Source organism: Syngnathus scovelli, chromosome 15, assembly GCF_024217435.2.
Source record: "Syngnathus scovelli strain Florida chromosome 15, RoL_Ssco_1.2, whole genome shotgun sequence".
Classification (NCBI taxonomy): domain Eukaryota; kingdom Metazoa; phylum Chordata; class Actinopteri; order Syngnathiformes; family Syngnathidae; genus Syngnathus; species Syngnathus scovelli.
The window spans coordinates 3750681-3763238 of record NC_090861.1 but is presented as its reverse complement, the minus strand read 5'-3'; the positions used below and the strand labels follow the sequence as shown (position 1 = coordinate 3763238).

The 12558-nt window shown below is 39.6% G+C and overlaps 3 protein-coding genes across 3 annotated transcripts; 2 read left to right on the top strand and 1 right to left on the bottom strand.

Moving 5' to 3' along the window:
* The first annotated feature begins 23 nt into the window (after positions 1-23).
* On the top strand, positions 24-2707 carry LOC125982396 (enkurin-like). The gene is made up of 5 exons (XM_049742947.2): positions 24-1071; positions 1187-1329; positions 1418-1632; positions 1785-1931; positions 2008-2707. The coding sequence occupies exons 1-5, from the start codon at positions 995-997 to the stop codon at positions 2176-2178; spliced, it is 753 nt and encodes a 250-aa protein (XP_049598904.1). The 5' UTR covers positions 24-994; the 3' UTR covers positions 2179-2707.
* Positions 2708-2856: 149 nt separating this feature from the next.
* gusb (glucuronidase, beta) lies at positions 2857-6357 on the top strand. Its single transcript, XM_049742770.2, has 12 exons — positions 2857-3122; positions 3296-3481; positions 3551-3732; positions 3847-3989; positions 4223-4410; positions 4479-4631; positions 4720-4898; positions 4957-5103; positions 5469-5553; positions 5635-5811; positions 5881-6016; positions 6188-6357. Exons 1-12 carry the CDS (start codon positions 2862-2864, stop codon positions 6340-6342), a joined length of 1992 nt encoding a protein of 663 aa, XP_049598727.1. The 5' UTR covers positions 2857-2861; the 3' UTR covers positions 6343-6357.
* A 476-nt stretch (positions 6358-6833) lies between these two features.
* On the bottom strand, positions 6834-11708 carry vkorc1l1 (vitamin K epoxide reductase complex, subunit 1-like 1). The gene is made up of 3 exons (XM_049742978.2): positions 11390-11708; positions 10367-10476; positions 6834-9436 (listed from the first exon to the last, which is right to left on the bottom strand). Exons 1-3 carry the CDS (start codon positions 11578-11580, stop codon positions 9213-9215), a joined length of 525 nt encoding a protein of 174 aa, XP_049598935.1. The 5' UTR covers positions 11581-11708; the 3' UTR covers positions 6834-9212.
* Positions 11709-12558: the final 850 nt, after the last annotated feature.

Sequence of the window (12558 nt, the reverse complement as noted above, 5' to 3'; positions counted from 1 at the left end):
CGCATTCCACTTTGACTGCATTGTGGGCTCTCCAACAATGTTTTGCTTTATTGGTAATCATGAATGAAGTGCTGAAGCCATAAACAAATACACACAACCGTAAATGTTTATTTAAATTAATTCAGGATGTTTTGCTGACCAGAAGGGGATGACTGGGAAGAAGAAGGCAGAGGTGGTTTCTCCATGGTTCTTTTTCAGCACAAGAGCAAATGTTTGTTGTTTTGTTACTTGCTGGTACACATTTGAGGGACACAAGATCACAATTGAATAATTTTTAATCTAACCTAGTCTGTTACTTATGTACTGTGCTCATACTTTGTCGTTTGGTTGAGAATGACTATAATTTGGTATATTTTAAATCCTTACTATATAAGGCCGTTTAAAAAGCCTTAATATACAATGGCATATAGGAAAAAAAAAAGCTTTACCATAAATGGTCTTTTTTTTTTTTTTTTTTAGAAAAAGCCTTGCATGGTAATTTTTTTATATTGAGAAAGCCTTACTGTATTTCCCCAGTAAAAACATGAAAATTCTCATTTAAAAAAAACGTGAAAAATATATAATGTGCCATTGCTCTTGAGTTATTCTGTCCCTGGAAGTGGAGAAGTTCATCTTTCTCCCAGGGAAAAAAAAAAACATAATTTTCCAGGAGGTCTGAAGGCAAGCAAGTTTCACTCCCAAACTGAGCATACAGGCAACTTCTTGTCACGTGACTCCAATGTGACGTTCGAGTGTAAACAAAGTCCGTGGTGACGTCAGCTGACCGAACGATGCGTTCACTGGGCGGTGACGTGTCGAACAAGAGAAAATATAGCCTTTTTACAGAGTCACCAAAAATGACGTCATCATCGGTAATGTGTCCGTGGGCTTTTTACATGTGACATTATTGAGTCATGCATTATTCAGACATATTTGGATCGGAACCCGTGACACTCAGCTGACACAGACTTCAATACTGGCTAGCAATTAGCTTATCTGGTCCAATTCAGAAAAAATGGCTGGAGAGTTCTACCCTCTTGAGTCCATTCATAATTTTATTGAGAAGACTGTTATCATCGAGAAGCCAGAAAGGTAATATCAACCGGTGGCATTGACAAAAATAAATTACTCATAGAAAATAACTTTATTTTAGAATTAATGAGTTAAATGTTTTAGCAAATTTTATTAAATGATGTTATTTCCAAAGGTATGTGTCAAAGTTCCGGCCAACAGTTCTTGAGGAGAGGAAGCCAACAAATTATATGAAAACGATGGGCCCAAATAAATTGGAGTTGCCCGTCCCAACCAATTACCTGAAAAAGCATTCCAAAGAACCCAAACTACCAGAGAGTGAGTTTTATTTTAGTCCATATTATATTCTTGTTTTTAATTTAAACTTATCTCATCTCCCCAACTAACCTTTAACTTTGTCTTCTAGTCAAACAGGTCAAGACTCATTACGTCTGTTCAACGAAGAAACCAGCCGTCCCTACTGGTTCGTTTCTGCCACCCGTTAGTCCCACCCCTACAAAGAAGAAGACCACCACACCAAAAGGACCCAAACAGCCCCCATGCGTTGTTGACACAAACAAGGGACACAAGGAATCCCATAATGTAAACTCAGGGCTTGTCCCTGTGTACATAAGGAAAAAGGTATTTTCCTGAGATACTTGAGAAAAAAAAAGTTCATTCTATTGAGTGCATTTTATGGAAAGCAGCAAAAAATAGTGAGGTTTGGATATTTTTATACATATAAAACTTTAAAATCATCCACATTTGGAGCTAATGTTTATTTGCTTTTGCAGGATTATGGAGAAGTACCAAACTACCTAATGCGGCGCAAAGCAAAGTATCAAAAGGCACTGGAAGAGTACAACATGAATCTGAAAAAGCAGGAGGAGCATGAAACCATGAAATACCTTTCTGACGTGGAATGTCAGGCCATCGTTGAGGTACAGTCTGCTCAACACATCATTTTGATGATCATACTGATCATCATACAAACCCAAGATCCGGGTCTCTTTCCAGGAACTGAAGGAGAAATACAACGAGCTAAATGCCGAGTACCAGCGCCTCCCATTTATGATCGACACCCCGTCGATGAAGAATCGTAAGGTACGTCTCGAGGTGGAAATGAAGCAGCTGGAGGATGATATTAAACTCCTTAATCGGTTGGACTCCATCTGCAAAAACAAGTAGCCCACACATGTGCTAAAGAGATATATTCCATCCGAGTCATCGACTGAGCTCAACTAGTGGACAATTAAAAACGTGAGGTCATGTGGATGATTTGATTAGAGTAGTGGGTGACCCGTGACGGGCAATTCCAACATTGTTGGGTTAGAATTAAACTCATTCACTCCCAGCTCTCCCAGTTACGATGCATACTTGCATAGCCATCAGGATCGGTGAATTAGAAATGTATTTTGACATTCTGCTGGAAGGAAATGGACTTGAGCTAATTCCTCTTTTGGGGGATGTATTTTTGTTGTCATACAATTAAATATTGAAATTTCAAATGCACAAATGGATGAGAGTAAAGTCTGTCCATGCTATTGACTTAACACAATTGAGTGCTTAAGAATTTGATGGCTGTGAATTGATGTTTTTATTTTCATGTTAATTTAAACGAATGTTATGTGCAATGTTGTACAGAATTGATCTGCTAGTCTGCTCTGTTTTGATTGCAAAACAGTAATAAACAAATATTGCTCAATTTTTTTCCAAAAACTACATACTTCACCCAAGATCATTTAATTAATAATAATTGTTAGCTATGGATATCCATTTATTATTATTTGGGGAAGATATTATTTTTGTTTAATAAGCGGAACTAATGGCAAGAGCCTGAAATTCTCGGCATACTTAAGCAGTTACAACAAATGACGTCACATCCTGTCAAGTGTCCCCATGGAAGTTTGAAGATGTTTACATTGGGAAGATCCAGATGGCTCTGGTACCTATGTCTCTGTGCGGTGTTGCCGGGCTCCTTCTGCCTGCTGGCCACGGGAATGCTCTTCCCCAGGGAGTCTTCATCTCGGGAGGTGAAGGACCTAAGCGGGCTGTGGAGCTTCAGAGCGGACAAGTCACCAAACAGGAATCAAGGCTTCGAGAAGGCTTGGTACAAAAGTCGCCTGGCTGAGGTGAGCGTCATTATTATGCTGATGAAGATCATGATAAATTTCTGAAATTGCAGCACAATGCTATAATAAAAAATCATAATTAACAATAATTTCTAATAAAAACCCAAAGACCCAAACTTGTTTTATGACATTGACTTTGACCTCATGTGTGTATCCATGTTGTCATGTGATAGACTGGACCCGTGATTGATATGGCTGTTCCCGCCAGCTTCAACGACATTACTCAAGACCCCAAACTACGAGATTTCATTGGCTGGGTATGGTACGAGCGAGAAGTGCTGGTGCCGTCCCGCTGGGTCACAGATGAAGGGACCAGAGTAGTTCTTCGAGTTGGAAGTGCTCATTATTATTCCGTGGTGGTAAGCATGAATGTTCTTTTTTTGTGCTTCACTGTTGAGGTGCGTTAATAATCTTTTATCATTTTCCAGTGGGTCAACGGGGTGAAAGTGACCGAACACAACGGCGGCCATCTTCCTTTTGAGGCAGAAATAGGCAGCGTGATCCGAGCAGACCCGAAAAGTCCTTGCAGGATCACCATCGCGGTCAACAACACACTAACTCTGGAGACTCTCCCTCCTGGGACCATCCAGTACTTCAATGACCCCACCAAGTAAGCACACTCCGACATTTTTTTTTTTCGTGGATGTGCTGACCTAACACAATCACTGAATAAAATTGCTGAAATAAATCTTCATTTTGACTTGGATATATAATTCCTCCACAGGTATCCTGATGGTTTTTTTGTGCAAAACACCAACTTTGATTTCTTCAACTATGCTGGGATTCACCGTCCTGTATTGCTGTACACTACCCCTAAAGTTTATATCGATGACATCACAGTGGTGACGGACTTCTTGGATAGCACAGGTATTTTTTTTTTTTTTTTAAACTTCATATTAACTTATTCAGTAATAGCCATTTTATTTTACTGTAACACTTGAAAAAATATACACAATATTTATATATATATATATATATATATATATATATATATATATATATATATATATATATATATATATATATATATATATATATATATATATATATATATATATAATACCACAATAGCAGTTCTGTGATGGAATTCTCTATTTCAGGTTTTGTCAAGTACAAGATATCAATCCAAAATGCTGTTGAAGCCCCCATAAAAGTCACTTTAATGGACAAAAACAGGCACTGTGTGGCTTCCTCCAACAAGTCATCTGGAGTGCTCAAATTCACTGATGTCCAACTCTGGTGGCCATATTTGATGCATGACAATCCAGCTTATCTTTACTCTTTGGAGGTGTGTTAAGTCACTTTGCCAGAAAAATGATCTATGTGTTATATATATTTTTTTAATTCCACATGAAGGTTCACTTGATGGCAGCAGATGAACGATCAACATATGGAGATATCTACACTGTACCAGTTGGTATCCGCACTGTTCATGTCACGAGCACCCAGTTCCTCATCAACAACAAGCCCTTCTATTTCCACGGGGTTAATAAACATGAGGACTCTGATGTGAGGACCACTTGAGGACTTGTTTAAGCCTCATCAGATTTTTTCCAGATTCAAATATATGGATTCTCTATTCCAATCTGTATTGTAGATTCGAGGTAAAGGTTTCGACTGGTCCCTGATTGTCAAAGACTTCAATTTATTAAAATGGTTGGGAGCCAACTCATTCCGCACCAGCCATTACCCCTACGCCGAGGAGATCCTGCAGATGTGCGATCGCCACGGCATCGTGGTCATAGACGAATGCCCGGGGGTTGGCATCAAAGACATGTAGGTACGAATTCGTTGTATCCATCATGTGGAAATAAAACTTGTTGCCCATTGACAGTCGGAGTTTTGGCAACACCTCCCTGGCCCATCATCTGGATGTAATGGATGAGCTTGTGCGGCGGGACAAGAACCATCCTTCTGTGGTCATGTGGTCAGTAGCCAATGAGCCAGCAGCAGAGATGCCTCCTGCTGAAGTGTATTTCAAGTGAGTTTTCTATTTGTTATTTTTCTAAATATGCCCTCCTCTGATTGGCTTTGAGACCAGGGTTGGGCAATTCCGGGTCCACGAGGCCCGGTGTCCTGCTTTCTACACACCTGATTCAAATGGGCAGATAATTAGCAAGGTCTGCTGAAGCTCGTTAGCAATCCTATAAGTATGACGCCCAAAGGGACAGAGAAGACAGGTAAGTTTGAGGAACAGCAGGAATTTTTTATGTTGCAGGTATTTGAATGTTTTCATGTGTGGGTCTGACATTGCGTTGAAGTTCATGTCGCATACAAACTTGCATGTTAGTCCTGTGATTGTGTTGTGTTTTCAAGGCTGAAATGTGAATTTAATTTGTTCCGCAGGACTTTGATAACCCATACTAAAACTTTGGACGTGACCCGGCCTGTAACTTATATCACTGATAGTAACTATGCCAGAGACAGAGGAGTGAGTTTTATCATCTGACACATATTGGGAATATTTTTTTGAGTCAATATTGCTTAATACGGAAAATGAACCTATGCCTAGGCACCCTATGTGGACGTAATCTGCGTGAACAGTTACTTCTCCTGGTACCACGATCCAGGCCACTTAGATGTCATCCCAATCCAACTCAACACCCAATTTGAGAACTGGTACGGAAAGTACCAGAAGCCCATCATCCAAAGTGAATATGGAGCAGACACAGTGCCAGGACTTCACAGCGTGAGGAAGCCAACGTGACTAACGTGTTGTCGAAAGCCCTCAGGTAAGATTTTTGTCTGCTCTCTGCAGGACCCGCCCATGATGTTTACTGAGGAGTACCAGAATGTGGTCCTGCAAAGCTACCACAACGTGTTCGACCAGAAGAGGAAGAAGTATGTCGTCGGGGAACTCATCTGGAATTTTGCCGACTTTATGACTACACAAGGTACTGCAGAAGGCAACACGAGTGGAGTGTCATCTCTCAATGCGGATATCAAATCAATTATTTATCTTTTTAAATACTAGCTTGTTATTGTAATTAACAAAATATTTTGCACAATAAAATCTGTATACAATTTTTCCTTAATCCATTCTGTGATTTTTGTGTGTTTTGCAGGAGTCACACGTGTGGTGGGCAACAAGAAAGGTGTCTTCAGCAGGCAAAGACAACCCAAAGCTGCAGCGTTCATCCTGAAGGAAAGGTACTGGAAACTGGCAAATGAAACGGGGAAGATACCTTTTTGGACCAAATATCCTTGCGGACTCGTGTGAACACTATTCATTGCAAACTGAGTAGCATAAAAAAAAAAAATGTCATAAAATGTGTTGAATCACTGGCAAACTTATGAATGCATAAATTGTCAGAGGATGTTTTTAATATTTGTCAAATATGGGCATGGAAAGCTCTTTGAGAGCTTTCTGTAATTAAGGGCTATATACTAAATATATTTCTTATTGTCAACAATGTGATTATCCTTATGCTAGTCCTTTAAATTTCTTCAGTGATCATCATTTTTATGTTTATTTTTTTAAACGTCTGATTGCAAAAGACAATGTTAAATTCAAGGAGTAAGAGCTGGATTAAAGTCTGATTTTTATACATACTGATTCCAATTAATTTCAAAAGGTTATTGATGTTAAAATAGAAATTAAAAAAAGACACTGACCATTATTGAGTCCAATCAGATTTTTCTGATTAATTATCCACAACCAAGACATTTTTCTAAGCCAAGGACAACATAAAAAAACCTTTTAGACAAAACTTGATTTCAGAGGGAATGTTTTAATGGTTGTTCATTTCCACGTGACAGTGCCACAATTTTAAATGTTCTCAAGTCAGTCTCATCCAGTTTTCCCTTAATGGAAGTTTTAACACACCCTCCTGCAATTGGTTGTAACACTTTTTCCAAGTAAGAAAATACAGCGTTTTAAAACACATTTGGCAATACAGAAGCAAACCCAGTAAGTTCTTTTTCTCCACAAAAAAAAATTAAAAAAAAGAAACTGACAGATTCCCAGCAATCCACCCATCAAGTTGTCTTTATGACTAAAACTATCCATGTTAACAGTCTATACAGCAAATTAAAATTAGGAACATTACAATCCTTTTTGATGAAAGTGATTTCCTTGCTAACAAAGCTAGACAAAATGAACATTTAAAGGTGTAACGAAACGGCCTTTTTGCTCGATTGGTCATTTTGGGGTGCCATATTTTGCCAAATTTTCTGTTATCAGGGAGACAAACAAAAGTGCCTGTTACATCTGTCATTTGAAAGGCTATCACTTGCCCATCTTTGGCTCAAGGCCTGGTGATCAAACAGAAGGCACTTAAGTTGACATTGGTGATGCAACTAACATGGCAGTTATCCTCAGTGCCTCACTCAAAAAAAATAATGAAGAAGCACTGATTTGTTTTCCTCCTTTAAAAAAAAAATCCCTTATAGTCCAATAGCTTAAACATCTGAATCCATGCTCACTAACTGTGATGTCAAATGAACTATTATATACTTAAAAAAAAATGTGGGAGTGATCTCATGTTGACAGAAAATAATATTGTGAGGAGGATTTGTACTGTGCACATACAAATTGCATGCTTTTGGGGAATGATAGCCACCAAGTGAATTTCAAAACATTCCACTTTTGTTTTACATCGGTTTCATCCAGGGTAGTGTTTCCTTCAATGCATGGAAATCATTACTTTTATTTGATCTTTTTATACAAATGACATTCCGCTTGAGGATGATGAGAACAGAAAAAACCTTTGACAGCAACATGGGAAGATTGCAGTATACTCAATTAGTTATTTCAGGAAGCACATTACTGAAAAGGTAACCCATTGTTATCGACTTGAATAAATACAGTCCATTTGACAAAAGCAGCTCATAGCATGCTCTAAATTCCATTTTTTAAATTGGCTCGATATAGCCGTGAAATCATCCTGTGGCCAACCCGTAGGTTGTGGAGTGGGACTGTACAGAGTCCTAAGGCCACGCTCAGATATCGAAATGGGGAAAGAATCGAAAATTAGCCTACTATAAATTTCAGCTTGATTTATTTTCCAATTATTACTCAAAAGTTCACCTGTCCGACTCGCTGGCCCTCATATGGCTTGCGTCGCTGTTTGAGGAGTTCCAACAACTGGTTTTGCTTCTGTTATTTGAGTCAACAAAATTCCTGGCAAACTTTTGTCCGGCAACTCAAGTTGTAACTCCGCCCGAGCAGCATCATCATCACTGGAAATTGACACTATATCACAGTGTAGCAGCCTCTGCTACCGCTTGAAACTCGAGAAGGGAGTAACGCTCGACCGGTATGTTACATTACAAAAAAAAGTGAGCCTAGAAAATAAAATAAAGCCTCAGACCGTTGACAGGAAACTCAACAAGAGTAGTGGTCAAATGTGCCCCTGCTTTCAAAATAAATCGAATTATAATGCTTTAGGCACGTATGTTTTTCAGCGGGGAACAGACAATGATAAAAAGAACCTTCTCGTTTTGTGTCTGCGGCTTTACATGGCCGGTGAGTTTCTTCACCGTTTTTTTTTTTTTTTGTCGACCAATCTTGGTGGAAATATTGCTCAGCGGCTATGTACACAATTGGAAAAAACAATCTGACCCATCTGCACACACTTTGAGTGGTCCTTAAAAGAAAAAGCTTACGAAAAAGTGTAAACACGAAGGGACAAAACAAAATTCTGCATTTTTTTTGTTTTGTTCCCTCCAAACTTGACATTTCAAGACTTATCTGCAAGCGCTGAACTTTGCGGACATTTTGGAATCCACCATTTTTTGAGTGCATCTGCCGCGCTTGTCTCGTAAGAGATCCTTCTTGTTTGAGAAGCGGGAGAACCGCCTTCCGGACTTGCTTGTGGGTGTTCCACCCTTGTTCTTGTGTGACGAGAAAGTTTAAACAATTTAAAACCACTTGAAAGTAAAGTTACCTCCTGCTTCTGAATCCTTTTTCGAAAAGTGTCAGACCCAACATGTAGGTTAGATGTCTTCATTTGTTTTTTTTTTTGTGAACACACAGCAGAATAAACATTTGGAAGCAAGGTCTCCTGGTGGCAAGTTAAATGTTCAGTCAGTCACATTTCTTGTTTGTGTCATTTTTTTTTTTTTTTTTTTTGATGTCCTCACACAGCTTTAGTCCTGCTTGGGTTGGAGTTGCTTCCATTGGTCGTTCAAGTATACCAGTCGCTTGTAGTTGAGGGTGAAGAGAATGAAGTTCAGCGCATACGTGGTGATGCAGATGATGCACAAGTCCTTCAGGACAAAATAGAGAATGTAGCCCAAGTAGAGCGAGCCCATCACCGACAAAATGGATGTGGTCATCAGAATGACGGCAGCCACCGCACTAACGGTCATTCCTAGAAGAACGCAAACACACAAAAAGAGATTCAATTTTTTTTTTTTATTAGCTAGCATGAAAGGCTATTTCATATCCAGAGCTTTTCCAAAACACATTTTGAAAATAAATACAACATGAAGCGTGTTAATGTGCAAAAAATAAGTTCTTGACCATCTTCAAAAACTGGAAGAACGTTTAAATAATATCGGTTGATGAATCATGTGAACGAGAGGCTATGTGTAAACAAAACAAACCTGGAGCACAAGTTAAAGATGGGAGTTTTTGCTCTTTGTCGCTTAAGGGCATTTTGGCTGATTCTGGTCCCGAGTACACACCCAAATCTGTGCACTCGACTCACATGTGTGTGCATGTGTATGCATGGAGGACGTTTGGTGCTTTGTTCCCCCCCCATTTGATTCTTAACTAAAAAAAAAAAATCAAGCCTTTTGTAATATGTTCTGCGCAGTCGAAACATGTCATTCAGATTAATATTACGTTTGTGGAATATGAATTAAACAGGCAAAATCCACCTGTTTTCATCCATGGCGGGAGGTGGCGGCCATTTTGCCACTTGTTGTCAACTGAAAATGACCACAGATGCCTGGCACACATAATGCAGGTCACTCAAATTTCAACTAGACAAGTGTGTAAAGTATGCTACAAATGGTGACTGAAGGCAGTGTGTGTGATCAAATTGATCACTTCCTTGAAGTTAATCAATTATTGATGATACTCAGAGGGCCTTTAAAAATAAAATAAGTTTGATAGCCACATCAAAATGTGCCCACAGCTTAAAATTGCAAGAATGGCTTAATGTCCACTAAATTTCATTTGAGTGTCATGTGAGACGTGAGTCAGAAGTAGCCGTGACATTCAGCTTTAACTGAGTTGGCACTTTTTAGGGACAGATACTAAGCAAGCTTTTGTGATGATAATCGTGTCTGCTTACCTAGAAGGAGTTGGAAAGCATAAAAACCAATTCCATAGACACTGTTGGGTTGGTTCAGTGCACTGTCATTTCCAAAAATGGAGCCCAGGAGTCCAAATCCTCGACCCCACCTAAAAAAATAAAATCAAATAATCCCACAAGATATTTTCAAGTTTTGGTAAAACATTACAGAACAAGTGGCATGACCACTAAAGGGTGGTTAACAATATTTTAATATTGTCCCAGCGTAACTGGAACATTCATTAAAGATTTCAAGGCAAGGGCTTGACTGGTTACATTCCAACTTTATTTGTTTAGTGTAGAGATTCGTTTAAATAGTTACTAGGTGGGGTTGTCTTGATTTGTTTGAAGTTGTGTGGCGCAATTACTTTAAAACTACCAATGAATGTTGAATTAAATGGTTGACTGGGTAAAGTACATGTGATTTATGGAATGGGAAAATAAGCAGCTGTACTATAGATTTGAGGAAATGCTTTTAAAGAGTCCTAAGGAGAAGAGGCGTGTTCTGTACCATGAGGTGAGCAGATGATTAAGGTGGGTGGTGACATTAGCTCACCGGCTAATGACAGCTAACATGAGAGCAACAAAGTTTGGGACATTTCTTTGATTTACAGTGAGACAGATTAGAATCAAAACATCACAGTGAAACAGAAGGAAACTTTTACACCAGCCAAATCTTATCTTTTTTTTCATTTGGACTGATTAATGGACATTAGTCACATGCTACGGTGTGAAATAAGACAAATGAATAGAATAGAAAGGTCAAGAGGGAGTAAATGATAACAGTTAGCTTATAGTTAGCTTCATGCTAAGATAGCTCGTTGCTATCTGTGAGGTTTAATTTAGGCGCGATGACTAAAATAAAGGCTGCAGTAACTAAGCTAAACCAATTAGCTAGCCGGAGCATTTTGGGGGTAGCATTAAGGCAAAAAAAAAAGATTTGGACCGGATTTGCTTTAATAGCAGTCACATTCATTGAGCGATGAGCGCCACCGTGAGCGCCCTCGGCTGAATTCAAATTACCTTGAGCTGAACACTCTGGAGCAGCTGATGGAGCTGCTGACGTCGCACATAGCCTGATAAGTCGGATCCCGGGCCTTTTCCCTTTCGATGTGGAAAGCATAAAGGGACAATAGGATGCCCAGGAGGCAGACTAAGAGCCGGGCTATTCTCTCCCAGCGCGGGGTGGACACTCTTAGGACGGGCGCCGCCATCACTCCCTCGACGAGCCTAGCCGGAGACACGCAGACATACGCAACTCGCTCGTCTGAGGACTCGACTGCGACGTGGTAAAGCGTCAGGACGCGCCACACGGCGAGGGGGCGGGACACGCCGAAGCCGCCGCCGCCTGGGTACGGTCCCAGAACAAAAGCACGCCTGCACGGAAGCGCATACCGAGCGAGGAGATGGAAGTATAGCTTCCAAAAATATTCAGCAATAATTTATGATTAACAATTAATTTTTAAACAAAAATAATACAGCTAATTAGTCAGCAATTTTTGGTATTCTATATTTTCACAAGAGTATTTTTCTTAAATTTCTCGTCTATATTTTCACAAAGCAATTTCAATATGACGATAACGACGATTTGTTAATTATAGCCGCTTAAAAATAATAAAAAAAATAATAATGTCAAGTGTTACTTTTTAACATTTTGTTATGTATATTATATAATATTTTATGTTCCTCGCATTTTATGCAAATTCAAAAAGTGAGTGACGGTGCGCAACGTTTGCTCTGTCACTTGAGCCAACGAGAGTCACGTGACTCGGCGCATATAAACACAGGCGTGACATCAAGTGTTTACTACTTACTGCAACCGACAGCTGATCGCTGCACAAATGGCGGCCGACGTTGAAACACTGTTTTCTTTCGAGGCGGCCCACTACGACCAATATGACTATTATAACCTAGTTGAATACTCGTGTCACGTCGGTGGTAAAGGAAGGTCCAAGAAAGAAACGGAGCTCAATACAAATCGCCATTCCCCCGCTGGACACGAAAGGAAGATAGCTACTAAATTTTACAACAGCGAGATGAAACGCAGGAGAACCAAAAGCTCTTCTTCTTGATGTCTCTGGAATCGCCTTCTCAATGTTTACAGGTTTGAATTGTTTTACTGTTAAATGTGGGGGATTGTAATTTTTCTTTGATGGCCTTGCGTCTGTTGCAGTCCTGTTGCCAAGTGAATA